The sequence below is a fragment of the Onychomys torridus genome, chromosome 11, assembly GCF_903995425.1.
Source record: "Onychomys torridus chromosome 11, mOncTor1.1, whole genome shotgun sequence".
NCBI lineage: Eukaryota > Metazoa > Chordata > Mammalia > Rodentia > Cricetidae > Onychomys > Onychomys torridus.
This window is the reverse complement of record NC_050453.1, coordinates 10,317,095-10,344,797: the sequence shown is the minus strand read 5'-3', so window position 1 is coordinate 10,344,797 and position 27,703 is coordinate 10,317,095. Positions and strand designations below refer to the sequence as shown.

At 45.6% G+C, this 27,703-nt stretch overlaps 1 protein-coding gene across 3 annotated transcripts; it reads left to right on the top strand.

The window, feature by feature from the left end:
* Positions 1 to 207: 207 nt before the first annotated feature.
* On the top strand, positions 208 to 27,471 carry Bpnt1 (3'(2'), 5'-bisphosphate nucleotidase 1). 3 transcript variants are annotated; one of them, XM_036202837.1, is made up of 10 exons: positions 208 to 373; positions 7,830 to 7,957; positions 9,878 to 9,982; positions 14,246 to 14,353; positions 15,891 to 15,939; positions 18,419 to 18,510; positions 19,548 to 19,592; positions 23,078 to 23,275; positions 24,196 to 24,301; positions 26,814 to 27,471. In XM_036202837.1, exons 1-10 carry the CDS (start codon positions 247 to 249, stop codon positions 26,960 to 26,962), a joined length of 1,107 nt encoding a protein of 368 aa, XP_036058730.1. In that variant the 5' UTR covers positions 208 to 246; the 3' UTR covers positions 26,963 to 27,471. The 3 variants fall into 3 exon arrangements, with proteins under 3 accessions (XP_036058730.1, XP_036058731.1, XP_036058732.1); XM_036202839.1 differs by lacking the exon at positions 208 to 373 and adding an exon at positions 1,679 to 1,801; XM_036202838.1 differs by lacking the exon at positions 19,548 to 19,592 and having other exon boundaries at positions 209 to 373.
* Positions 27,472 to 27,703: the final 232 nt, after the last annotated feature.

Genomic DNA, 27,703 nt, shown 5'->3' with positions numbered 1-27,703 from the left:
AAGCAGTGGGACTAAAGCCGTGCGGTGGTGGCGCAGGCATTTAATCCCAGCATTTGAGAAGCAGAGGTCAGCAGATCTACCAGTTCCAGGACAGCATGGTCTATAGCGTGAGTTCCAGACAGCCAGGGCTACACATGTTCACAGCTGTTATTTTGCCATTCCTGTTCTACACTTTAAAAAAAAAATGTATAAAAAGTTGCTGCAAATCAAGATAAAGTAGAAAAAAGGTAAACAAATAAAAAGCCAATGACTATAAAAAGATGCTCAAGTTTGGGAGCCAAGAGGACAGAGTCGTCTCAAAGTAGAAACATGAAGAAGTCTGGTAACAAGTATTGGGAGAATTTGAAAGTAGACTGCTGGATGTACTGTTCCGGTGTGTAATGCCTTTTCCTCTATTTCCATGTGTATGTGTGGTATGCATGTGTGCATGTGGAGGTCCTAGACTGATGTTGGGACTCATCTTCCATAGTTCTTGCACCTTACTCATGGAGTCAGGGTCTTTCAGTCAAACCCAGAGCTCACCAATGTGGTGAGTTTCACTAACCAGCTGCCTCTGGAGATGCCAGACTTCTCCAACTGGAATTACACCAGCATTTAAGTGTTTTGTGAGTCCTCATGTTTGCACCATCATCGAATGAATGAATGCACGTCATCTCGGAAGTGCATTTTCCCATCTGGGAACCTGACTAACAGCAGTGTGAAGATTCATACACTCAGCCTCCACCCCGACACACACACACACACACACACCCCTCTACAGAACAACTTGCCGCATTAATTCAACTCGGCTGTTCCCTGGGAAACCCTCTGGGAAGATACAAGGCAGAGCGCCTGTGGACTCTGCATTCCACTATATGCATGAGATAGGTTTTATTTGTGCTTATTCATGGCAGTTGTTATACAATTACAATGTATTTACAAAAGCCAATGCATGAGTTTGTAATTTTTTTAGATTTACTTATTTTTATGTGTATGACTATTTGCGTGTATTTATGTGCACCATGTGTGCCTGGTGCTCACAGATACCCTGGAACTAGAGTTTTAGATGGTTGTGAGCCTCGCTGTGGGTGCTAGGAACCAAACCCTGGTCCTCAGGGAGAACAAGTTCTCTTAACTGCCAATATATGAAAACTTGGGGTAGAAGGATTGCCATAAGTTGGAGGCCAGCCTAAGTAAGACCTTGATTACACACACACACACACACACACACACACACACACACACACACACACACACTATGGTTTGCTTATAAGTAAAGTTTGAGAGTTGCAGAAAACACATAGAAACAAAACGTGTTCGTTATATCCTCACAAAAGAACAACATGAGATTTTTAAGGGGGGGGGGGGGGGGGAGGTCGGAGTGTTGCTCATATGAAAACAACCCCATAAAGGCAACTCATCAAAAAATAAAGCCAAGCCGGGCATAGTGGCACCTGAGCAGTCGCAGCTAAGTTAGGAAGATGTGTGGCTCTAGGCCAGCCTGGGCTATCTAAACCCTGCGTCAAGAATCAAAACGAGTAGAAACTGTTGTTGAGGTGAGGCCAAGACGCCAGGAACCAGCACCCGGGAACGTCCCGGGGACTCGGACTTTGACAACAGGTGGCATGAACCTGCGCCGAACGCGCAGAACAGGCTTTTCCCCAACAGCCCGGGAGCCTGTTGTGCGCCTGCGCCGAGTTCCCGCTGGCGCAGCTGCGGAAGCCGCTTCTCTGAACATTGGACCGGTTCTTGCAGGAAGTGGGGACCGGGGCGGAGAGCGACCCAGCAGGTCTGCAGTTTGAGGACGCGGGGGCGGCTGAGTGTAAGTGTCTCCCGCGGCGGGGCAGGACCTAGGAAAGCCCTAGTTTATTGGTCCGGTAACTGCCCACCTCTGGCACCCAGTAGAGGAGAGCCAGGGGTGGTGGTGCCCAGCCCCCCGGGGGTACATACACTGCCTATATAGTTCAGCCGCATCTAGAAGCTCCAGTGGCTACATGGGGTTGTTTATCTGGGCTTGGCTTTCTGGAGGACACTGGTTAATAATGAGTAAACAGCAAGGTTAAACTTGACTTTCGCTTCTTATTGCATCCAAATTTGCAAACTTCATAATAGCCAACATTCTTTCGGTTGTCGTTTCTGCACGCTGGTAGGTCGTTGTGATTTGTTTGCCCAGGAATATAATAGCTGCGTCCAACAATGTATACAATTTGTTTTTGTTAAAGGGCTCCAGTAGGAATATGTTCTCTCAGTCCTTGAAGACTGGGCAAACGCTTGCCATGTGTGAATCTTAATCACCTCTCATTCTCTAACTTTGCATTTCCTTTATATTCGGTAGTATTACATTCGTATATTTAGTGACCAGCGCTTTTTTCTTTCTGGGAACTTTTTGCCAACTGTTCTTGCCTCGTCTTGCACTGGAGTATTGTCTTTTACATACCAAGGCATAAGAGCCCCAAATAAAACTTCAGTTATTACTAGATGGTACAAGACTTAACCTCTCCTTTTATCAGTTATGACTTTGCTTATGGCATTTTGGCCATGTAGAAGTTTTAATTTCTGTGTAAATTTGCTAACACACTGTTTATGAACTCCTAATTTTGTGTTTCAAAGGCCTTTACAAATTATAAAACCATTCCTAGACTTTTTATGGTTTCACTCTTTTGATTAAAACCTATTAGAGAAACAAACTGAAAAAAACCGAACTGACCTCAAACCCAAGGTTCTCTTACCTCAGCCTCCTGAGTTTTGGGATTATAGGAGTATGTTTCCACCCAGGACTACCTGGAACCTTTTTTTAAAATGCAGTGTGAGTGTGAGTGTGAGTGTGAGTGTGTGTGTGTGTGTGTAATATATGCACTTATATGTATATATACACATACACATACTTTCTCCAAACATTCATTTTGTTTTGTTTAGAGTTTGTATGTGCATGTTTAGAGAAAGTACTCCACTAGTTAGCCAGTGCTAGCCTGGAAACTACTATGTAACTAATGTTGGTTTTGTTCCCAGTCCTCCTGACTCAGCTTCCTAAGTGCAAAGACCAGGAGCAGGGTCACCACACCCAGCTGATTATTATAGTTTGAAAACTGGTAACAAGGGAATCTCTATTAATTGTTCAGAATTTGCTCCATCACGCTCATTTTTATCTTTCCAGATACCTTGAACTTCAGCACTATTTAATCAGGTTCCAAAGATAAATGATTTTAATGCTTTTACTGGGAACATATCAGACATTTTAAAATCCTCATCTGCATGTTCACCATCCTTATAAGAATTAAAGATAAAAGGGCTGGAGAGATGGCTCAGTGGTTAAGAGCACTGACTGCTCTTCTGGAGGACCCAGGTTCAATTCCCAGCACCCACATGACAGCTAACAACTGTCTGTAACTCCAAGATCTGACACCCTCACACAGACATACATGCAGGCAAAACAAATAAAAATAAGTAAATTATTTTTTAAAAAGAATTAAAGATAAAGGACAAAAAGGATACAGGTTTTTGTTGTTGTTGTTGTTGTTGTTATTGTTTTGCCCTTAAACCTTAAGGCTATGAGAAGAAACTGGTCACTTGAGCCTTGCTATTTTTCTTTCTGTTGCTGTTTTAAGTTTCGTTTGTTTTGTTTTTGAGATGATCTTACTGTGTAGACCTGGCTGGTCTGGCACTTGGTCTCTAGTCCAGGCTGTTCTGAACTTTGAGCAGTTCTCTTAGTGACAGGAACCCCAGCCTTCTGAGTGGTGAAATTATAGCACCCACCATGCCTGGCTTATGTGTTCCATCCTTCTAGAGTAGCTGGCAGGCGTTGTAAAGATTTCTTACGTGCATGGGAATTAGATTGATTGCCTTTTGACTCACTGTTTTTCATATTTACTCTAAGGCCCAAGCCTAAAGCATGGTGCAGAAGCACCTCTGTCCCATCAGGTACCACGCCACTCCCTAGGTCAGTTGTCTCATCAGTGAGTCAGAAGCAGCTAAGGGAGAAGCCGTTTATTTTGCCTGATGGTTTCAGGGGCACACAGTCCATCACGGTGGGAAAGACAGGTGGCTGGCCCCCATTCTCAGCAGTGGAAGTTCACATGGGGCTTCTTACATGTTGGTGGATCTGGGAGCAGAGAGCTTGAACAGAGAGCAAACAAGTGGAGCAGGTGTCAGTACTGGCCCACCATCCAGGGAGCCACTTCCTCTCACTAGGCCAGGCCTCCTAAAAGTTCTCCCCACAGTGTCTGAGAACACTGGCACTTGGTGAGAAAGTATCCATTTGGATGTGTGAGCCCATGGAGATGTTTCCATTTTACTTTAGATTATAAGTTTGTGCCTGTGTCCTAATGTGAGTATGTACTCATGAGTGCAGGTGCCAATGGAGGCCAGAGGAGGACATCTGGTCCCCTGGGGCTGGAGTTACAAGTGTCTGTAAGCTGCTCCACCTGGGATCTGGGGTCCGACCTCTGTGTGCCCTTAACCATTAGCCATCTCTCCAGCCCCTCGCCTTTTGTTTTTAGCACTCCCCTGTATCCCTGTTGTAGCCAGAACAAAGGAAATCAGGTAAACGTATCTAGCCAGTGTTGTTTGATGCTTGTCTAGAGGCTCAGTGCCTTCCATGTAGTACTTATTTAATAATCACAGCAACCCTATACTACTCGGTGCGGTTTTCCCATTTAGAAGTTCAAGGATGAAGAGTCGGGTGGCTTTCCAAAAGCTAACATATCCAGGATGTGGACATAGGCAGCTGACTCCAAAGTCTGTGTCTTTAGCCATCACACTGTTTTTTTAGCTAAGCTTTTGAAAGGTCATGTTCCCAGAAGTGCTCAGGGAAGACTCAGAGAAAGGTGGAGTCAGAGAAAGGAGTTTTCTGAGCCACTCTAAGGAAGTTAACTGAGTGGTTAGCCTTAGCCTTGTTCTTCAGTCCCGTCACTCCAAAAGGTACTTCCCACTGGGTTGCTGGGGAGACGTGAGAAGGCTAGTAAAAATCTCCTTTACACATTTTGTGTTTTGATAATTTTTTTCTTTTTCTTTATACCAAGAATCAAAACTATATATTTCTTTAAAAAAAAAAAAAAAAAAACTATGGTAAGAAAAGTATTAGGGCCTGGAGGGGTAGTCATATTGCTATTCTTAGGTCTTACAAACCTGATGCTCTCTTCAAATTGTAGTTCATAAAACATAGGGTGCATTTATTGAGTGAGGTAGCAAGCAGACAGCTGGGAAATTTTCTGTTGGAAGAAGAAACGTCTGCATATATGTGGCAAGCTGGAGAGGACGTGGGTTAAGCTTGCTCGAAGCCTAACAAGGCTCACATGATTACTGAACTGGATTAAGGGTAAATGATATCTATGAAAAGTTCCAGTGGGAGAAAATTACTTCTCTGTCGCCACTCCCACAGGTTAAACTCCTGTCAGCACTTAGGCCTGTGGCGAGTTGAGGGTAGCTGGGTGAGAAAGACCTTGCCTGGTGAGGCCTCAGGTGTGATTTCCCAGCATCCCCTTCCCCAGAAAAGGTGCTGGGTAAGGCTAGTAACCTGGATCTACCCTTCCAGTTCAAAGTACATTAGATAGATGGCTGTTCAGTGAAATGCTCTCCTAAACTATTGCTCCTGGGTCTTATTTGTGGTGTTCCTGAATTGGTAATGATCGTAATTTACTTTATTCCACCTGCAAAACCTAGAGTGTCAAGAAATCAACATAGCTTGATTACAATATGAGATGTACCACATAGATAGCCATTTTCTTTTCTTTTGTTTTTTTTTTTTTTTTGCCATTTTATTTTCATTTTAACTCCAAACATCTATTGGCCACAAAAATGGTTTTCGGTGCTGCATATCAGTTTCCATTATATCTTGTCTCTCCCCACACCCCACACCTTTTTTTTCCATCTTTCGAGACAGGGTTTCTGTGTGTAGCCTTGGCTGCTCTGGAACTCACTCTGTAGACCAGGTTGGCCTCAAACTTTTAGAGATCCACCTGCCTCTGCCTCAAATTAAAAGGGTGCACTACAACCATCTGGCTTCTCTCTCTTTTCTTTTCAAGATTTATTTTATTATCTTATGTGTGTGGATGTTTTACCTGCATGTAAGCCTGTGAATCACATGCATGCCTGGTGCCTTCAGATGCCAAAAGGGGAACTGGCCTGGAACTGGAGTTACATACGGTTGTGAGCTGCCTTGTGGGAGCTGGGAGCTGAACCCGGGTGCTCTGCTAGAGAAGCCGGTGCTCTGCATCACTTAGCCATCTCTCCAGCCTTAACTGCATCATTTAAGAGCTTCCCCATATTTGTCTATTGTCCATTTAAGTTCTTAACTCTTGTGGTTAGATCAGAGGCAACGGAAGAGGATGCAGGTGGATTTAAAGGTATGTGGAGTCAACTATTCCATCAGAAATTGGCGATGGAAATGGGTTTGCTCCTGTGGATAAGGAATAATCATGCACTGCTTGACCTAAGTAAAGGAATGTCAAACTGATTCCTTATTTGATTTTGAGTTGGAAAAGCTTTTGTTTTAAGTTGTAAAGGTTTTTGTTGTTGTATTTATTGTTGTTGTTGTTGTTGAAACAATGTATCTTTATTTAGCCAGGTGGACCTAGAACTTACTATGTAGCCTAGGCTAGTCTGCATCTGAGGGTCCTCCTGCCTCAGCTTTCTGAGTGCTAGGATTTCTAGGCCACCAAGTCTGCCTTGTTTTTGTGTTTTGTTGTAGTGGGGATTGAACCCAAGGCTTTGCATTTTGCCTGTGTTCAAACACTGGGTAGCCTGAGAGTTTTTGCCTTAAGCCCTTGGAGACAGAAATATAGTACAACTGGCTTTCTAGAGAGTGTTGTTGAAATCACTTATAGAAGGGAAGGGAAGGAAATGGGAGGGAAGATGCCAGGCTGGAATATAGCATAGCTGGCACCTCAGTTGGCCCCACAAGGATGGCCCTTCAGAGTGTCCTTTTTACGTCTTTCAGTTGAAGCGAGGCGTGATGACATATACTTGTCATCCCAGTGCTCAGAAGGCTGAGGCAGGAGGATTAGTACTTTGCGGCCAGCCTGGGCCACATAGTGAGACGTCAGATAAACAGAATGAGTATGGAGGCCCAGCACTCAGGAGACAGAGGCAGGTGGCTCTCTTGTGAGTTTAAAGCCACCTGGTCTCCATGGGGAGTTCTAGACCTGTCAGGGCTGCCTAGTTGCAGTTTTTGTTTGTTTGTTGTAAGCAGTGCTAGAGTTTGTATGCAGGGTCCTGATAGGCTGAACTGAACTGCAAAGCACGTGTTCTACCTCCGAGCTACAGCCCAGTTCCTTTTTTTTACAGTTTACCCTATGTGGACACCCAAGTCCTTTACGCTGCTCACCCCTCCCTTGCACTTATCAGCTGATTAAGGGCAGGTGTCACATATTATATTTTTAGCTCCTAAGACTTCTACTTTGCATGTTACACACTTCACACTCAAAACTTTTTACCTGCTGAGTTCGTTTCTCCAGGCTTTAAAATGCTTTGTTTGCTAAGAGAGAGTGTGACAGGGTGTATTGAAAGAGTTAATACCAAAACTGTGTCTCTTCCAAGTCTCTTTTAGTGTGTATTTATTAAAGAACCTATGTAGTAGCAGGGCAGTGGTGGTGCAGGCCCTTAATCCCAGCACCTGGGAGGCAGAGGCAGGCAATCTCCGTGAGTTTGAGGCCAGCCTGGGCTACAGAGTGAGTTCCAGGACAGAAATGCTACTCGGAGAAACAATGTTTTGTTTTGTTAAAAAAAAAAACAACAACTATGTAGTTAATTGAGGCAGCCCCAGGCATTCAGTAGATAGGTGTTGTTTTGAATTCAATTAATTGAAACTAGTAGCTGGTCTCTAAAGTAACAAAACATCATTCTCCTTTCCTTAGGGCTCATCATGGCTTCCCCCCCCACTGTGTTGATGCGGCTGGTGGCCTCAGCGTATGCCATCGCTCAGAAGGCGGGAGCCATAGTCAGATGTGTCATTGCTGAAGGGGACCTGGGCATCGTGCAGAAGGTACTGCCACCTTGTCTGTTTCTTCACAGTAGTAAAGAATGTCATACAGGCGGTGGTGGCGCACGCCTGTAATCCCAGCACTCGGGAGGCAGAGCCAGGCAGATCTCTGTGAGTTCAAGGCCAGCCTGGGCTACCAAGTGAGATCCAGGAAAGGTGAAAAGCTACACAGAGAAACCCTGTCTTGAAAAAAAAAAAACAAAACAAAAACAAAAAAAAACCTTCAAATTTTTAAGGGATTGGGGATTTAGCTCAGTGGTAGAGCGCTTGGTAAGCGCAAGGCCCTGGGTTTGGTCCTCATCTCTGAAAAAAAAAAAGAATGTCATAGTCTAGACCAAGTAATGGTAAAATGATGGACTTCACCAGAGCCTTCCTTTCAACATCTGCTTTGAAAAGAACTCGAACCTGAGTGTGGTGGCACACTCTGGAGGCAGAGGCAGGCGGATCTCTCTGAGTTTGAGGGCAGCCTGGGCTACAGAGCCAGTTCCAAGACAGCCAGGAATGTTACACGGAGAAACCCTGTCTTGAAAAACCAGAAAGAAAAAAGAAAATAACTCCATACTTCATTCAAGGTCTTTGTATATATGATGAAGTCCACCTCCAGAACAGATCCTAATCTATTCCCTACAAAACCATGCAACCTTAGAACATACGACATGTTTGAGAAAATCTGATTTTTAAATAAGTGTTTGTTATTCAAAGCTATAAAAGCCACATGTGGTGTCAGACAGCTGTAGTCCCAGCACCTAGGAGATGAAGACAAGAGGTGCAGAAGTTCTAGGCCAGCCTCGGCTATATAGTGAGTTCAAGTGACTCTGTCTCAACCCCATCTCCATCTTCACCACTACCACTACCACCCTCCAAAAAAACCCAGAAATTCTTTCTGATGCATTAATGAATCAGTCATCTTTAGGAACTCTTGCATTACAAGGGCAGGGTGGGGGTGGTTATTGAGGATGGTCTTGGTACACTGATGATAGAGTATGCAGCTTCACTTTGGAGCAGTGTAAATGTATTTCTTTGGTTTGTTTGTTTATTGTGGCTTTGAGATAATAAGGTCTTATTATGCTGCCCTGGCTGGCCTGGAACTCACTGTGTAGAGTAGGCTGGCACAGGACTTGTGGGAGCTGGCTTGAAACTCACTATGTAGACCAGGCTAGACTAGGACCTCTGGTGAACCTGCTGCTTCTGCTTTTCAAGTATGAGATTCTAAAAAATGTGTAGTGCCACACTGGTAGTTTCCTGTCTCGTAGCCTATGAAGAAAGTTGGTAACTAGAATCTTATAAAAGAATTCTCAACTAGAGAAGAAAACATTCCAATTTATTTATTTATTTTGGTTTTTTGAGGCAGGGTTTCTCTGTGTAGCTTTGGAGCCTTTCCTAGAACTCACTCTGTAGACTCACGGAGATCCGCCTGGCTCTGCCTCCGAGTGCTGGGATTAAAGAAATGAACCACCGTCACTCAGCACATTCCAAATAATTTAATAGCACCTTTGCAAACTTGAAGCATTATGGAGCTGGTAATATAACTCAGTGGTAGAGTGCTTTCTCAGCATGCACAAGGTATGGGTTTGATCTCCATCAACACATATACAAACACTCTGTGTTTCTAAATTATGTTTATTTATTGGTATACTTGTAGTGCAAGTTGATCTCAAATTCATGGCAATCCTCCTGCCTCAGCCTTCCAAGTGCTGAGATTACAGTCATACAATACCACCCAGCTTCACTTCCCTGTCTTAATTGCTGTTAATTCTCTGAGAAGCGGCAGAGCATATGACTAGTTGATTCATTTGGGGCTAAGCTCTGTGAATCTGAAATCTGAGAATGTAGTGTAAATTATATGGGTACTGTGCACTTGGGAGTGGGAAGACCACTTATCCCTGATGGTATTTCTATTGAGATTTGCATTCTTTGTTACAGACCTCAGCCACAGACCTGCAGACCAAAGCAGACCGCTTGGTACAGATGAGCATATGCTCTTCCCTGGCACGGAAGTTCCCTAGGCTGACAATTATAGGGGAGGAGGTAAGCGTCACCATAGCCCATCGATTCATAACCGACATGCCATTGAATCATGTGTCATGGTTACAGTCTTAGTATCAGAGCTAGGGTTTGAACACAGAAGTGATCATTTTCCTTAGAGGAAGTAATCTGACTTTATATTTCAGTCCACTTCTGGGCTAAGTCTCTGTTCTTAGTGATGGGATACACGGTTGCCATGGTAGTGACTATGCAGCATTAGAACCGTAAGTTAGGCTCAGTGATAGAACACTCCTTGCTGGAGGTGAGGCTCGGAGGTGAGAGAACATCTCAGGAATAAGACCGTGTGGCTCACACATGTGAGGCCCTGGGTTTGAGCCCCAGCATCAAAAGTTAAATTTTAAGAATTGTCAAAGTTCTGAAACTTGGAAATAGAATGGGTTTTGTTTTTGTTGGTTTACTGGTCTTTCACTTCAGAAATCACACTTGCATACTTAGAACTGAGAGAACAGAATATGCTTTGGTTTTGTTTTTTATTAAGTTCTTTGACAAGTTAGTACAGGTAAATAATACATTCTGATTACGCCACACTCTTGAATTTCCTTCCCACCCCTTTCAACCCCCTCACTCCCGACTTGTCCCTTTCCCAATTCATGACGTTGGTTTGGTTCAGTCTCCCACTTAGTTTAACCAGCGCATCTGTGTGACTCTTTAATTGGGACTGTCCATCAGAGCCTGGTCACGAGTGGTCCACCACGGAAAGCAGTGGCTTCCCCTTCCCCTGAATCTGTCTGTAGGACGTAGTTCTGCTCAGCTCTTGATGGGCCCATCTGCTTTCACAGCCAGGGCAGTCATCTGTGGGTGCTGAGAGTTTCGTGGTTGCGCTGGCTGTGTATTACCCCAGTGATGATGGTGTTCTGCAGCCCTTTTCCACATTCCCGGCCCTCACAGTCTTTCTGTCCGTCTTCTGCAAGGCTTCGTGAACCTGAGTGGGGATGGTATGGATGTCTTCCTTAGAGCTGAGCAGTCAGCTCTCACTTAGTCTTATTATGCAGCCATACATCTCAGAGCCCTTCATCAGCGTTCACTAGAAAGAGGAGCTTGTGATTAAGGCTAAGAATAGAAATTAGCTCTGGGAATAAACGTGCATGTTTATAAGGTGGTTTGACACTGTGAATTTAGTAAAGCCATAGAGTTTAATTCCCCAATAGGGCTTGTGACCTCCCTCTTTATATGAGTGGGTTTCCAGACACTGAGTAGGTCTAGAGAACTAAGCATGGACTCCCCTGAGTGGAGTAGTGCTCAGATTCAGTCAGGAGCAGGAGTTGACGTGCCCCTGTTGCACATGGAGACACAGCTTGCCTGACAGGTTAGCACTGTCGTTTGTGGCTCACAGCTGGGGAATCTTTTCTTCCCCACCAGCTCATAGCCCCTTCTAGCACTGTGAAAGCTAGTCCACAGGGAAAATGTTTCCAGATCATTTCTAGCTTGATTTCTCTGTATCATGCAACCAAAGTGTGTGGTGTCCTCGGCAGGAAGGTCTTGTCTTCTAACTCTAGTGGACAGCCAAGACAAATGACAAGTGCCTATATTGTCTTAGGGATCACTAGGACCTCCCTGACCAACTTACAAGGAATTACCCCACACATAGCACTGGGGTTTTCAATAAACTATAGTTTTGTGGGGGAGAAGTTCCTAGCCAGGTCGTTCACCTTCCCTTCCAACTTTAAAAAATGCATCCTAGCTATTGTGAATAGAGCAGCAGTAAACAGACGAGTCAGTTCTCAGTAGTGGATGCCCAGCCTTTGGGCACGTCCTAGATGGGATAGCTGGGTTGTATGGTAGGTCTAGTCCTAGTTTTTTGAGGAGTCTCCACACCAATTTCCTTACTGGCTGCACTAGGTTACACACCCACCAACAGTGAAGAAGTACCTCTTTCTCCTGTACTGGGTTACACACCCACCAACAGTGAAGAAGTGCCTCTCTCCTGCACTAGGTTACACTCCCACCAATAGTGAAGAAGTATCTCTTTTTCCACTTCCTCACCAACATCTATTCTCTTATAATTTCTTGATGACAGCCCTTCTGCCTAGGATGAGATGGAATCTCAAAGTAACTCTAATTTGTAGTTCTTTTTATGCTGTTGTTTGAACACTTTTAAAAATGTTTATTATTCATTTGTAATACTTTTGAGAATTCTCTGTTCAGTTCTACAGCCCATTTTTGTTGTTTGTTTGTTTGTTGACACAGGGTTTCTTTGTGTAGCCCTGGCTGTCCTGGAACTCGCTGTGTAGGCAAGGTTGGCCTCAAATTCAGAGATCTGCCTATTTTTGCTTCTGAGTGCTGGGATTAAAGGCAGGCACCACCACTGCCCGGCTGGCATCCAGATTTTTTTTTAAGTGTTTTTGTTTGTTTGGAGTGTGTGTGTGTGTGTGTGTGTGTGTGTGTGTGTGTGTGTACACACGTATGCACATATGTATCTGTGTGTGTGTTTTGCTTGTCTGGATGTTGCTACTCCACATGTGAGCCTTTTACCTGTGGAGGCCAGCAGAAGGCGTCAGATCCCCTGGAACTGGAATTATAGGTGGTTGCGAGCTGCCATGTGGGTGCTGGAGATCAAGCCTGGATCCTCTGGAAGAGCAGATAGCTAGCTCTCCAGCCCCTGGAGTTGATTTTTGTTCAAGGCAGGAGGGAAGGGTCGAGTTTCATTCTTCTATGTGTAATTATCCAGTTTTCTCAGCACAGTTTTTCAAAGATGCTCTTTCTTCTGGTATGTGTTTTTAGTGTCTTTGTCAAAAGTTAGGTGGCTGTGACTATATGGGCTTATTCTGGGGTTTCTGTTCCATTCCACTGATCTACATGTCTGTTTCTGTGCCAGTGCCATGCCCTTCTTGTAACTGTGGTTCTGTGGTATCATTTGAGATCAGGTATGGTGATGCCTCTGGCATTGTTCCTGTTCTGGATTGCTTTGGCCCTCTGGGCTCCTATGTGTTTCCATTTGAGTTTTAAGATGTTGTTTTCTATTTCTGTGAAGAAAACCATGGTGATTTGGATTATGATTGCATTGAATCTGTATATTGATTTTGCTAGGATGATCATTTTTATGTCTCTAGTTCTACCAATCCATGAGCATGAGAGGCCTTTCATCTGCTAGTCTCTGCCTTGATTTCTTTCTACAGAGATTTAGTCTTTTGAGACGGAATCTCACTATATAGCCTTGGTTGGCCAGGAACTCAATATGTAGACTAGCCTGACCTTGAACTCATAGAGATCCACCTGCTTCTGGAGTTAAAGGCTCATTCCAACCAGGCCTGGGGTTTTCTTTGGTTTTAAAGTTTTCATTGTAGAGTTCCTTCACCTCCTTCCTCAGGATTCCTCTGGGGTATTTGGCTTATTTAGTGAGACTCCTATAACTGAGATTGTTTCCCTGATTTCTACCTTTGTTTGTTTGCTATTGGTATAAAAAAGCAAATTGTATCCTGCCACTTTGCAGAAAGCATTGGCCGATTCTAGGAGTTTTCTGTGGAATGGTTAGGGTCTGCGTGTAAAGCATCATAGTCTCTGCAAACAGGAAGCGCCGACTTCTCACTTCCTGGTTGTTCCTCCCTTGTTCTTGTCCTGTTGCTCTGAGACTCAAACGCCGCCATATTGACAGCACTGATTTGTTCCTAGTTTAGTGTTGGCGTTTGTTTGACATGGTCTCGTTATGGAGCCCAGGCTGGCCTTGAGTTCTTCCTGCTTTGGCCAGTCAAGTGCTGGGGTTACAGGTGTACCAGGCTCCATAAGAAGATTGTTTTGTTCTTTTTCGTCCTCACTCACACTGCCCCTTTAGGGTGCTTGGGTTTATACCCAGTCTGGTTCATGCTGGGCAACTGCTGAACCACTGAGCTGCATCCCAACGCCTAGTGTGACTAGACACCCAGGTTCATAACCCACTGCCTTAGTATCCCAGCATTCCAAAAGAAACTGGGAAACACATGTGTAAAGGAAAATGGATTCATTTATAAGAGAAAAGTGTTTGGGGTTCTTTCTAGATGTTCCTGAATCATGGTTTAAATGAAGCTAGAATGCAGCTGTGAGGTTAAGTCATCAAAACTGTGAGACTTTCTATGGGGGAGGCCCCTTGCTGGTGCCCACATTTCAAGCTCAGGGTAGAAGCTCCTGGGGTGTCATACTAGGTTTGCCGTAAACACTCTGGACATGAGGGGAAATGGCAGTGGCTAGGACCCAGCTGCTGCATTTGTGTCCGGGACACGATGCATCGTGGGAACAAGCCACTTCAGCAGTGTCATCCCATTTCTGCTGCAGGACCTGCCTCCCGGGGAAGTGGATCAGGAGCTGATTGAAGACGGGCAGTGGGAGGAAATCCTGCAGCAGCCGTGCCCATCACAGTACAGCGCTATTAAGGAGGAAGACGTAAGGCCCGTCTTTTGGGGGGGTTTTTTTGTTTTGTTTTTTTTTATTTATTTTTATTATTTTAATTATGTGTATGTGTTGGGGATATATGCACATGACACATGTATGCAAACACCCACAGATGTCTGAGGTGTTAGATACCCCTGGAGCCAGGGTTACAGGCAGCTGTGAGCTACCTGATTTGGATACTGGGACTCGAACTTGGAGCCTCAGAAAGAGCAGTACACACTCTTAACCACTGAGACACCTCTCCAGCCCCTGTAAGGCCCATCTTTATGGCTTGTCCTCCCTGTTAGTCCATGTCTGTGGCCATGGTGAAGGAAATACAGTTGGTCTGTAAGAGGGAAAATGTGTGGTTTCAGAGGTGGCAGTCAGGCGGGGAGTCCTTCCAAGCCAGCAGAAAGAGCAGGACCACATGGACACATGGCCGGCCCCAGTCACGGTCCTCTCCTGTGGTCTCCTCTGCTTTCTGAAACCATTATTAAAAGCCTTTTTAGTAAGAAAGTCTCCTTTGCTGTTCAGTGGATTTGGTAACAAAGCATTGTGTGGGCAGTGGGGCTGGTCATTCTAGAAACCATAAAAGTCTTCTCACTTGGGCTGGAGAGATGAGTTGGCGGTTAATAGCCCTGGCTGCTCTTGGTGAGGATCCAGGCTCAGTTCCCAGCAACCACATTGTAAACTTCAGCTCCAGGGGATCCTAGTTTTGAATTATTTAACATTGCACTTACAGAATAATTATTATGAGGAAGAAATTCTATTCTGTGAGAAAAGGGATAAAAAAAATAATGAGACATGATATCAGGAGTTCTAGAAATTCATACCCAGTTTACTGGGTATGGGAGGATATTCTGAATCCCGTTGAAAGCCCTAAGCAAGAGGGATTTCTCTTTTGTCTAAGGCCCATTATATAAGCCATTCCATTTTCTTAGGTTATTGTGACATGTCCTTAAGATAACCAAACCTTTTTCTTTTTTTTTTGGTTTTTTGAGACAGGGTTATTATGTTTTAAATGAGCATGTACAGGCCTGGCATGGTGACATGTGCCTTGAATCCCAGCATTTGAGAGGCAAAGGCAGGCGGATTTGTGAGTTCGAGGCCTACGTAATGAATTCCAGGATAGCTAGGGCTTTGTGGAGAGGCCCTGTCTCAAAACACTAAAAAAAAAAAAAAGTCTGCACGTACACATAAAATGAGTAACAAGCTTAGATTGTGCAAAGTAGTCTTGGGGCTTTGTGGAAGTTCTTTCCCTGTAGCGCCACCTAGAGCTATGTGAGTCCATGACATTGTGCTTGTGTTCAAGTGACAGCCGGCATTTATGAACTGTGCTGTACAACGTGTGAAACCAGCCTTTTGTTTACTTTAAATGTGCTTACTCCATGATTATGCAGCTTTGGGTTATTGTTTTTATAATCACAAAGGTGATGATGTTGACTTAAGTCATCCATAATAATGTGCTCAAACATGTTAATCTATTCATTCTCTGACTTTTACATACTTGATATGGATATGTCCTCTCTCTTCCATTTTTATTTGGCAGCTTGTGGTTTGGGTTGACCCCTTAGATGGCACCAAGGAATATACTGAAGGTCAGTATCTCTCCCGACATGTACAGCGCTGAGGCCAGGCAGAGACACATGAATGCTGTGTTCTGTCTGCTGTCAGACCTGAGTGCTAACCGGAAGAGTTCATCTTCAGATTCCACCCTACATACTCTACCAGCTCCAGTTCTGGGGTCCCCACGTGGGAGACTCCATCATCGTAACCCTTCTTACCCCAGGGACTGTGCTGAAACCATGTTTTCTTGGGCTAGAAAAATGCTGAGCACAGCTGAGCTGCCCCAGCTCCACCACCCCTGCTCCCCCTCATCCCCCTCACCCCCTCATCTCCAGTCCCCCCATTCCCCTCACCCCCTTACCTCATCCCCCTCATCCCCTCACCCCCTCATCTCACCCCCCTCACCCCCTCATCTCATCCCCCTCATCTCATCCCCCTCAACCCCCTCATCTCATCCCCCTCATCCCCCTCACCCCTCATCTCATCCCCCTCACCCCCTCATCTCATCCCCCTCATCTCATCCCCCTCACCCCTCATCTCATCCCCCTCACCCCCTCACTCCCTTATCTCACCCCCCCTCACCCCCTCACCCCCTCATCTCATCCCCCTCACCCCTCATCTCATCCCCCTCACCCCCTCACTCCCTCATCTCACCCCCCTCACCCCCTCATCTCACCCCCCTCACCCCCTCATCTCATCCCCCTCACCCCCCTCATCCCCTCATCCCAGTCCCCCTCACCCCCTCATCTCAGTCCCCCCATCCCCCTCACCCCCTCATCTCAGTCCCCCCATCCCCCTCATCCCCTCATCTCAGTCCCCCTCATCCCCTCATCTCATCCCCCACCCCCCTCACCCCCTCATCTCAGTCCCACTGCATCCCCCTCACCCCCTCATCTGAGGTTTCCAGAGGTGAGAAAAACCAGAAAGCATTGAATTAAAACCAGAGGCATAAAAGTCAGGAGGAGCTGTGTGATAGCTCACACCTGTAATCTCAGCACACCGAGGCAGGAGGACTGCTATGAGTCTGAGGCCAGCTTGAGTGAGGTACACAGTGAGTTCCGGTCAGGCTGAGCAGTGTGAGACTGTCTGTTGACAACAGTAACTCCCCGGAGAAATCACCATAGCTTTTCTTCTGTTGCTCCCCAGCTTCCTGGAGACGGCTTTTTTTTTAAGACTTATTTATTTATTATGTATACAGAAGGGGGCGCCAGGTCTCATTACAGATGGTTGTGAGCCACCATGTGGGTGCTGGGAATTGAACTCAGGACCTCTGGAAGAGCCATCTCTCCAGGCCCCTGGAGATTTCTTATAACTGCCGATAAAGTGTTCTTGGCTCTTGGATGAGATAGAATGATAGTGACTGAATGTATTCAGTGTGTCAGTGTGCATGTGTGGAGTGTGCATATATACCGTGTGAGGGTATGTGTGAGTGTCACTGTGTGTGACTATATGTGACTGCTACGTGAGTGTGTGTAGCATGCATATATACTATGTGAGTGTGTGTGGAACACACATAGGTATTGTGTGAGGGTGTATGTGACTGTGTGTCAGTATGTGAATGTGTATGTAATACATATGTGCTGTGATTATGTCTATTGAGTGTATATATGAGCATGTGTATGTGTGTGCACATGAATGTGTATATGGCACACATGTATTTTGTGTGTGAATGTGTCTGTGAGTATGGTGCATGCATATGTACTCTAGGGAGGGTGCGTGCGTGTGTGTGTGTGTGTGTGTGTGTGTGTGTGTGTGTGTGTGTGAGAGAGAGAGAGAGAGAGAGAGAGAGAGATGCACATAAATACGGTGCGTGTGTGTATTTGTGTACTGAAAACCTCTCTGAATCCCATTGAGAATCAGGGAAGTCATCCTGACGCGCTGATTGACCGCTGGCTCAGGGAAAGGGAGTCCTGCAAGTTGTAATCCACTAAGTGACCCAGTGCCATGTGATAACCCTAGATTTCGCTGCCTGCCAGAGGCTTGAAAGTGAGTCTGGGCCAGAATTCAGGAATAGCAGTCTGACCCAGCAGGTGAGGGCACAGTGGACGGGGCTCCTTGGAGTGAAGAATGTGTACATGGCTTTGCCACCGTGGCATTAGCAGGCTTACAGACTGTACTAAGGAGAGTGTGGTCATGGCTGTCCGTTCAGTTCAGCAGTGGTAATTCCCATTTCTGTCTCTGTCCAGCTCTTAGAGCTTTGCATTTGCCTCAAGTAGGATTGTCCATGGCAGAATCATTGCAGATCCCTATCTTTACTACAAAAATAACTAGCAGTCAGGGGTGGGTAGCACACTCCTTTGATCCTAACACTCAGGAGGCAGGAGGTGGAGGCCAGCACAGTCTAGAGAATGAGTCCCAGGATAGCCAGGCCTACACAGAGAAACCCTGTCTGGAAAAAACAAAAAATAAAATAATAATAATAATAATAATGAGACTAGCAGCTGTTTGTTGGGTGTACCAGTGGTAAACCATAACGTGAGAGAGTGACATGCCTAATTCCTTCCTTCATAGGTCTGCTTGACAACGTCACGGTCCTAATTGGGATTGCTTATGAAGGAAAGGCCATCGCAGGCATCATCAACCAGCCATATTACAACTACCAGGTACTGCTGCCAATGTCACAAATATTAGGTCCATAAGTATAGTGTCTAGTAAGTCCAGACGCCATCCAGTCCACCTGCTACCTCACTCATTCATTCATTTACACAAGCAGCCACTTGGGGGTGGGGTTTTCAAGGTACAGCTTCCCAGGCCACTGTTCACCTATTGAACTGGAACTTTCTGAGGGGCTGTTGGGGCAGGAATGTAGATGTGGGCAAATAGACTGTGTGCATTATACTTTTTATACATTTGTGATTCGGTTGCAGTAGTTTGGAAATTACCCGTTTGGTTCTTGATTTAGCATGGTCATCAAGACACCTGGTTTACAGGTAGTTCTTGAAGCACACTGAAGAAATGAACCTTGTCAACAAAGAACAGATGCTAGCCATGTTGCTTCCCAAGTAATGCTGCGCAGTACCTGAATCACTGTCGGTCCAGGTAGCCAGCCAACGATGCTTGCAGCCCCCTCCTCTGACTTTGTTTCTTCCAACCTGCTCTGACTTCCTGCTGCACTTTAGAGAAACTGTCTCCTTTAGAAATGAGAGACCAGTGCAATTTCAGGGCAAGGACCTATCATTAAGTTTTACTGAAGTACAATATTTAAAGTTTCATATTAATGTGGACTTGATGAACTTTGGAAAACAGACTAACCAGAGTGGGGGCTATCTCTTCTGCATGTCTGATGTGAGAACAGACTTCATATTTAGTTGTAATGTAAGTTTGTTTATTTCTGCTGCTTACGGGATTAGAAATTTGATTATTTCTTGGGGTTTCCCAGAGTGGCTCCACATTGTTAGTTGAGTCAAAATGAAATGCCTGGGGGTTAATCCTGACAGTGTGGCTTTGCTATCTGTACTGGAGTATACTTGGGCATGGGTTTGTGATTTAACACTATTCCTTAAAAGAAGGGTATTTAATTGATAGAAAAAAAGGTATGCATGGCCCCTTTTATCAAAAATAGAGATGTAAGTACTTAGGAATTGTTAATGATTTCATCCCTTATTTCTGAGACTGGAATACTTATATTCATCTTCCACAGAGCAATGAAAAGGAGAAGTTGAGGGAACAGAGGAATAAAGTGAAGGTGAGAAACAGATAGGGTTCTGGTTCCTGTGCTAGGAAGGAAAGAGGCAGGCACCGTGGCCCCCAGTCCCTCCCGTGAACCGGTTCACTTCCTCCTGTTCTGCGCCTCTTCTTCGTCTCCCTGTGCTGTGTCCTCTTCGCCCTCCTTACCCTCTGAGCACACCTTGAAATGTGTTGCAACAGGTAGAGGCCGAAAGGTTGGCTGCTGTGCTGCTGGTGTTCGGGGCTGAAGATGCATAGTCACCATCAAAGCTGAGGTTCATCAGGCACTCATGTGCCGCCATGCTCAAGGGGTTCACATGCACTGTCTCTAGCAATACTCACCACACAGCTTAAGGAAAGGGTTATGTCCATATTAAAGAAACGGATACTAGCTGGCCTGGTGGTGCAGGCCTGTAATCCCAGACACTCAAGAAGCTGGGGCCGGAGTGTTACAAGTTCTGGGGATACCAGCAATAAAGTGAGACTGTCACAAAATACAAAGTAAAAGGGGGCTGGGGGTGTGGGTCAGTGGTAGAGTTCTCACCTGGCAAGAGCAAGGCCCTGGGTTCAGTCCCTAGGAACACACGCACACACACGCACACACACACAGAAAAGGAGGAAACTGAAGCCTTGAACTTGCCACTGTCACCCATTGCGTAAGCAGCAGAGCTGGGATTCAAAGTGAGTTCTAAGCCCTGTTTTTAATCTCTATTGCTCTCTTGGGCAGGGTTAAAAACCTGAACAACTGAAAACTTATTTTTGATTCTAGTAAATACTGACATGTGAAAACACCATGAAACTCCATCTGTCTTTATGTTGGAGCCAGCTTCTTACCCAGAGTTAACAGTAACCCTCATATGGAAGGACAAGCGCTGGCCTCCTCGTGGGTCCTTTGCAGGAAAGAATAGGACACCTCAGATCAGGAGCCAGGGAGAGCAGGAGCCGGGGGAGAGGCGGGGGGTGGGGGGTGGGTGTGGCAGGAGCTGGGGAGAGGCGGGGGGGGGGGGGGGCAGGAGCTGGGGGCAGGGGGAGCAGGAGCCCCGGGAGAGCAGGAGCCGGGGGAGAGGTGGGGCAGGGGGAGCAGGAGCCCAGGTCCTCAGGCCACTCCTCTTGTCTTCTTGATTCACAAAGGGAGTATGAACTCCTTTCAGTTTGTTTGTTTGTTTGTTTGTTGAGACAGGCTCTCTCCATGTAGCTCTGGCTGTCCTGGAACTCACTCTGTAGACCAGGCTGACCTTGAACTCACAGAGATCCGCCTGCTTCGAGTGCTGGGACTTAAGGCGTGCACCACCCAGCTGACTCTTTCTCTTTGAAATAGACTCTCATTGTGTTTCCCATGCTGGCGTGGAACTCACTGTGTAGCTCAGGTTTGACTTGAACAAACAATTTTTCTGCTTCTACTTCCTAAGTGTTGAATTACAGGCAAAAGCGTCTAGAGCTGCCATCAAGAGTTATCGGTATACTTAGGAGGAAGGAGAGGATGCACACTGGCATTCCAAGCAGTCTGGGTTCCTCTGATGCTCCATGGCAGGAGACACAGCCAGCAGTCAGCCTCCTCAGGGAATGCCTCCTCTGTGAAGAGCCTCCCCCCCACCCCCAAGTCACAACCATCCCCAAAGCAGTCTATTTCCCGTGACCAGAAAGTGCAGGTGTGGATTTGGGGATGCTCTGAAGAGCTGCCTAAGCTCTAGTGTTCCCCCATAGTCCCAGGCGGAGCTGCCACCTGGCCACATTGCAGCCCATTTCCCCTCTGTCCAAAGTGTTTCCTTCTACAGCTGCTGATCCCACACACACTCCTTGATACCCACCCCCTGCCCTCGACTCTACTTCCCAGGGCACACAGCCTGCAGCATAAGCCTGTTTCACCCCAAAAGCGCAGTGTACTTCTCTAGGACAAAGAAGTGATGACTTTGAAAACATCTGAACACGTCAGCTCAGGTTGCCCAGTGCCTGCTTTGATGGACACAGTGGCACTGACCTGTAGTTCCACCTACTTGGAAGGCTGAGCCAGCAATGTCCTTTCAAGGCCATCTAGGGCAATGCAGTGAGACCCCACCTCGAAAACAACAATGCAAAGCAAAATCAGAAGCTTCTCAGACTTGGCAGTTGGGAGCACTTACTGCTCTTGCAGAGAACCCAGGTTGGGTTATCAGCACCCACATGGCTGCTCATGGTCATCTGGAACTCTAGTTTGAGGCACACATAGTGGACATACATACATGTAAGCAAACACTCAAACACATAAATTAAAAACAAGTCTTTTTGCCAGACAGTGGTGGCATTCGCCTTTAATCCCAACACTCAGGAGGCAGAGGCAGGTGGATTTCTGAGAGTCTGAGGTCAGCCTGTTTTATAGAGTGAGTTCCAGGACAGCCAGGACTATACAGAGAAACCCTGTCTCAAAAAAAAACAAATAAAAATAAATAAGTCTGCCAGGCGGTGGTGGTGCACGCCTTAAATCCCAGCACTTGGGAGGCAGAGACAGGCGGATCTCTGAGTTTGAGGCCAGCCTGGCCTATCACAGTCCCAGGCTAGCCGTGGCTGCATAGCAAGACCACATCTTCAAAAGTAAAGTGAAACAACAAGAGCTCTGAACCTAGATGAGCTGGATTTTGAGAGGAACTTCCTAGACTCCTGGGTCAGTTTAATAAGAATAACATCTACTTTCTGGGGTTGCTTTGAGTATCGGATGGGCTAATGCATGCATAAGGAACTTAATGTGATACTGACACATCCTTGTTGGGTGAATCATATGCCTTTTCTCACAGTACACCTCCCAGGCTGATATGAAACTGTTGAGTTTGGACTTCGTGTGTTAGCATCAATTTCATTTTTTCTGAAATATGCTTTATCTACATGAAAAGTGTATTTAGCAGTGTGGTTGGAAAAGGTCTCTGAGCTCCACAAAGGAAAACAGATTCTAAGATTGTGCTGTCATTTAGTTCTATTGGGGCGTTTATCATTAAAATCTTAGTCCCGTCTCCACTGGCCACAGCTCTCTTAGCATCAGCCTGTTAGGTTGCTCCGTGTCTGTGGCAGCATAATGCATCCTCACTTAGGTAACGCAGTTCCCATCGTTCCTTGAATAATGAAAGTATACATGATCATTACATTAGTACTCTAATATTGATCAGTACAGAGTTGCACTTCCTGGAACTTCAATATCTTTGAAAAAATTGCTGGTTTCATTTAACAGGGAGATTAGTGGATGATTCCAAAAGAAACAGCAATCAGAGTAAGAAGGTCACTCTCCTGAGGACAAAAGTATCTCCTTTCTTTGAAACTGTGACCAAAACAGCCATGAGGATAATCAGATTATCCTCAGGATAAATTCTTTGTCTATTCACTGCCCTTGTATTTTAAACATTGTGTGTTTTTACTTTTGTAACTCAAAACTATATCCTGTATCACAAACCTGGTAACTTCAGCTGAGTGAGGCTAACTGTTTCCTCTGTGGCTGACATCTTCCTCTGGTGACGGTGAGCTTTGTTGTCATTCACACAGGCAGGCCCCGACGCTGTGCTGGGCAGGACCATCTGGGGAGTTCTGGGTTTGGGTGCTTTTGGGTTTCAGCTGAAAGAAGCGCCCGCTGGGAAGCACATCATCACGACCACCAGGTCCCACAGCAACAAGCTGGTCACAGACTGCGTTGAGGCCATGAACCCTGACAATGTGCTCCGAGTGGGGGGAGCAGGAAACAAGGTACCAAGGACATGTCCTGTTGGCTCTGTCTTCTGTCGCTGAACGAAATGCCTCCTCCAAAAACCGCTTTCTCTAGTATTCGCAGACTGAGGCCGTTGAATGCAAACCATAGCCACGTGTGGTGCTGCATACCTACAGGCCCAGCACCAGGGAGATGGAGACAGGAGGATCAGGAGTTCTAGGTTATCTGTGGCTATAAATCAAGTCTGAGGCCAGCCTGGGCTGCAGGAGCCTCTGTCTCTGAGAAACCAAGTAATACCAGTCAATACTAATGGTTCATAATGGAGTCGTGGGAGGAGCAATGGATGAGGGTTCTGCAGTCTCTGAAAGTACTTGTTAGGCGAGCCAGAGCAGCATACCTGCTGGACTTGTCCGCTGTGCTGCTGGGAATAGTTCTCTGTTACTTAGCAATGGCCAGGTTTGTTGTTGTTGTTTTGGTTTTTCGAGACAGGGTCTTTCTGTAGCTTTGGAGCCTGTCCTGGATCTCACTCTGTAGACCAGGTTGGCTTCGAACTCACAGAGATCCACCTGCCTCTGCCTCCCGAGTGCTGGGATTAAAGGCGTGTACCACCACCGCCCAGCCAATGGCCAGTTTTTTAGAAATTTAAAAACATTACTTGTCCAATAGTGAATATGTATTTCCATTATAGTAAGAAAGAAAACCATGGGAATAAGAAAACTTAATCTAACTTGGACTGTAGATGGTGGCTTGTTTGGTCATATTTTTTCCCTTTAGATTACCATGTATTATTATTCACCTGTTTTATTTCTTTATAATGCTGGTATCTTTTAATCTGTTTAGGGCTTTAATCTAAGTCTGACAAGAAGTGATGAAATGTCCTTAATGGCCATTGGCAGTTTTTCCTATTGGCAACTTGGTCCTTACATGGTGGAGGTAATTATTACTTTCCACCTTACAGATCATCCAGCTGATTGAAGGCAAAGCCTCTGCTTATGTATTTGCAAGTCCTGGCTGTAAGAAGTGGGATACTTGTGCCCCAGAAGTTATCTTGCATGCTGTGGGAGGTAAGTCCAGCTATCTTGGAGAATTCTGGTTTTTATATTGTACTCAGGTATTATATTTCAGTAATTTTCTTTTTTTGTAATTTTATGTGTATGGGTGTTTTGTTCTGCATGTGTGTCTGTGTACCACATGCATGCCTGGTGCTCTTGGAGGCTAGAAGAGGGTGATGGATCACCTAGAAGTAGAGTTATAGATGGCCATAAGCTTTCCATGTGGTTGCTAGGAATCAAACCCACATCCTCTGGTAGAGCAGTCATGAACCCTTTTAGCTGCTGAGCCATCTCTCCAGCCCTCAGTTAACATTCTTCACCGAGATTCCTAGGATGTAGATGCTGGACGGAAGCCTAGAGATGATCCACCCAAACCCATCATCTTTATGTCAGCAAGGATATTTTCAACAAACTTCATTTTCTCTAGTTTATAGTCTTTAGTAAGAATGGAATTTCATCTTCATACAGTTAGTCAAACTCTTGTTTTGTTGTTGTTGCTGTTTGTTGGTTTCATTAAGACAAGTCTCACTGTGTCCCTGGCTGGCCTGGGACTGGCTCATTGTGTCACCCTGGCTTAGAAACTCAGAGCACTTCTTGCTTGGCCAGGGGACATGAATTCAGTTCCCAGCACCCACATCTGGTGGTTCACAACCACCTATAACTCCAGCTTCGACATGCCCCCTCTGACTTTTGCTGCCACACAGAGAGAGAGAGAGAGAGAGAGAGAGAGAGAGAGAGAGAGAGAGAGAGAGAAGATGAATGAATATATTTTTAAATACTAGACCCTCCCTCTAAAAATTAGAAAACAGATGATGGGGCAGAGTGTAACAACACCAGGCTGGCATGTTGGAGGCTCTAGTTTTTTTGTCATCTAGACACAAGCTAAAGTCATCTGAAGGAGGGAGCCTTGAGAAAATGTCTCCATAAGATCAGGCTGTAGGCAAGCCTGTAAGGCATCTCCTTAATTGGTGATTGATGGGGAGGGCCCATGGTGGATGGTATCATCCTAGAGCTGGTGGTCCTGGGTGCTATAAGAAAGCAGGCTGAGCAAACCATGGGAAGAAGCCGTAAGCAGCATCCTTCCATGGCCTCTGCATCAGCTCCTGCCTCCAGAGGTTCTTACCCGGTTTGAGTTCCTGCCTCAGCTCCCCTCAGTGAACTGTGATTCAGGTGAGTAAGCCAAATCAACCCTTTCCTCCCCATGTTGCTTTTGGTCATGGAGTTTCATCACAGCAGTAGTAACCTGACTAAGACAGACAGACAGACAGACAGGAAACACTTTGGGAAGTATGCTGTATAGTAAGAGAGATTGATACCAAGAAATTCATTTGCATGGCTAAAGAGATGGTTCAGTGGTCAAGAGCACTGGTTGCTCTTGCAGAGGACTCAGGTTCAGATCCCAGCGTCCACACAGTGGCTCACGAACATCTGTAATTCCAATTGCAGTGGATATGGTGCCCTCATCTGACCTTCAAGGGCACTGGGCTCATATGGTGTACTGTGGTGTATTTTGTTTGTGCTCTAACAAATAAAGCTTGTCTGGAGATCAGAGTGCAGAGCTAGCCACTAGGAGCCAGGCAGTGGTGGCACTCACCTTTAATCCCAGCACTCGGGAGGAGGAAACAGGGAGTGATAAGGCAGGGGGAGACGGGAGCTGGCCCTTTCAGTCTGAGGATTCAGCAGAGGTAGGAAGTCTCTCTAGTGACTGGCTGCTCTGCTTCTCTGATCTTTCAGCATTTACCCCAATATCTGACTCCAGGTTTTTATTGTTAAGGCCAATTAGGATTCACGGTACAGTGCACAATACACACACGCAGGCAAAATACTATGCATATAAAATATTTATTATTTTTCCTAACCCTAACTCTAATAAATAAATATTTAAAAATAAATAAATAAGAAGAAAGAACTACAACCTAAGAGTATATGGCTGTAGTTCAGTGGTAGAGCTCACATTTGGCATACAGGAGGCACTTGGTTCAATCTCTAGTTCTGAAGACAGGAGGGAGGCAAGAGGGTATTGGGGTGGAACAGACCTGTAATCTTAGAACTCCTGAGGTACAGCCAAGATCACTGTAAGTTCAGGGCTAGCCTGGGCTACCTATTACATTCCAAGCCAGCCAGGGCTTTATGGTGAGATCTTGTTTAAAAAAGGGAGGGCGGAGCAGGTGGAGAGAAGGGAGAGAACACTGTGATCTGGAAGTAATATGTGAGAGAAGAGTAAACTAAAAAAAAAAAAAAAAAAGGTCAAGCCTGGACAACTCGGACTTGTCCTCAAAAGTAAAAACAAAAAGGGCTGGGGATGTAGCTCAGTAGTACAGTGCTTGAGTGCTTGTCTAGTGTGCATGAAACCATAGGTTCAATCCCCAGGACAAACATTCTACAAAGTCATGAAAGAATAACTAGAGATAGAGAGAGAATAACTAGCCCTGGGGTTCAACGCTGCCCCATCCTGTCCTCCAAGAGAACCCTTGAAGCATCCTCACCCAACTACCCGCTAACTTTGTGTGCTGCTCTTCTGCAGGGAAGTTGACAGACATCCACGGGAACGCCCTCCAGTACAACAAGGAGGTGAAGCACATGAACTCGGCAGGAGTCCTGGCCGCACTGAGGAATTATGAGTACTATGCAAGCCGAGTTCCAGAGTCTGTCAAAAGCGCGCTCACTCCCTGAAAGGTGCTTCGCTCTCTTACCCCGGAGGACTTGGTTCTCACAGTAACACATCTTAGAGCTGATGAACAATCAGAGCTCAGCTGCATTCATCGTTGATCGGTGATTTAGATCAGTAGTTGGGGTGGAACATGGGATTGAAGAATATCACTTTCCGTAGTCTAATAGTCTCATAACTTAGGCATATAATACTTTTTAATTCTCATTGCTCCTCCCTAAAAATAATTGACCAGGTCCCCAGGAGCGGTGGCACATGTGGCAGTCATAGCTGTTCCAGTGGTTTGAGCTAGGAAGATTGCTTGGGCCCATGGCCTCAAGACCAGCCTCTATTACATAGCAAGACACTTCCTAAAAACAGAGAAGAAAAACAAAAAAGGAGTTTAGTTTTATTAATTAGCTAACCAGACCAACCACTTGTTTTGAAGTCTGGATAATTTTTAGTTTCAAGGTCTTAAGTGGTCTTAGTTTTTTTTTGGTTTTTGTTATTGTTGCTTATTTTGGTTTTTTGTTGTTTTTGTTTGTTTTTTAGTTATCGTTTGCTTGATTTTGTTTTTGTTTTTGAGACAGGGTTTCTCTATGTAGTCCTTGCTGTCCTGGAACTTGTTCTGTAGACTAAGCAGGCCTTGAAATCAGAGATCACTCCACCCGAGTGCTTCCTGAGTGCTGGGATTAAAGGCATGTGCCCACCACTCCTGGCTCAAGTGTTACTGTTTTTAAGTGGAGAAATGAAAAAGTTCCAAATGA

Bases quoted from the DNA above. Each gene is read 5' to 3' on its own strand.
- Bpnt1 (XM_036202837.1), top strand. From the start codon at position 247: ATGACTATAAAAAGATGCTCAAGTTTGGGAGCCAAGAGGACAGAGTCG. The intron at 19,593-23,077 runs GTGAGAAACAGA...TCATTCACACAG, and splicing joins AACAGAGGAATAAAGTGAAG to GCAGGCCCCGACGCTGTGCT. The intron at 24,302-26,813 runs GTAAGTCCAGCT...GCTCTTCTGCAG, and splicing joins TATCTTGCATGCTGTGGGAG to GGAAGTTGACAGACATCCAC.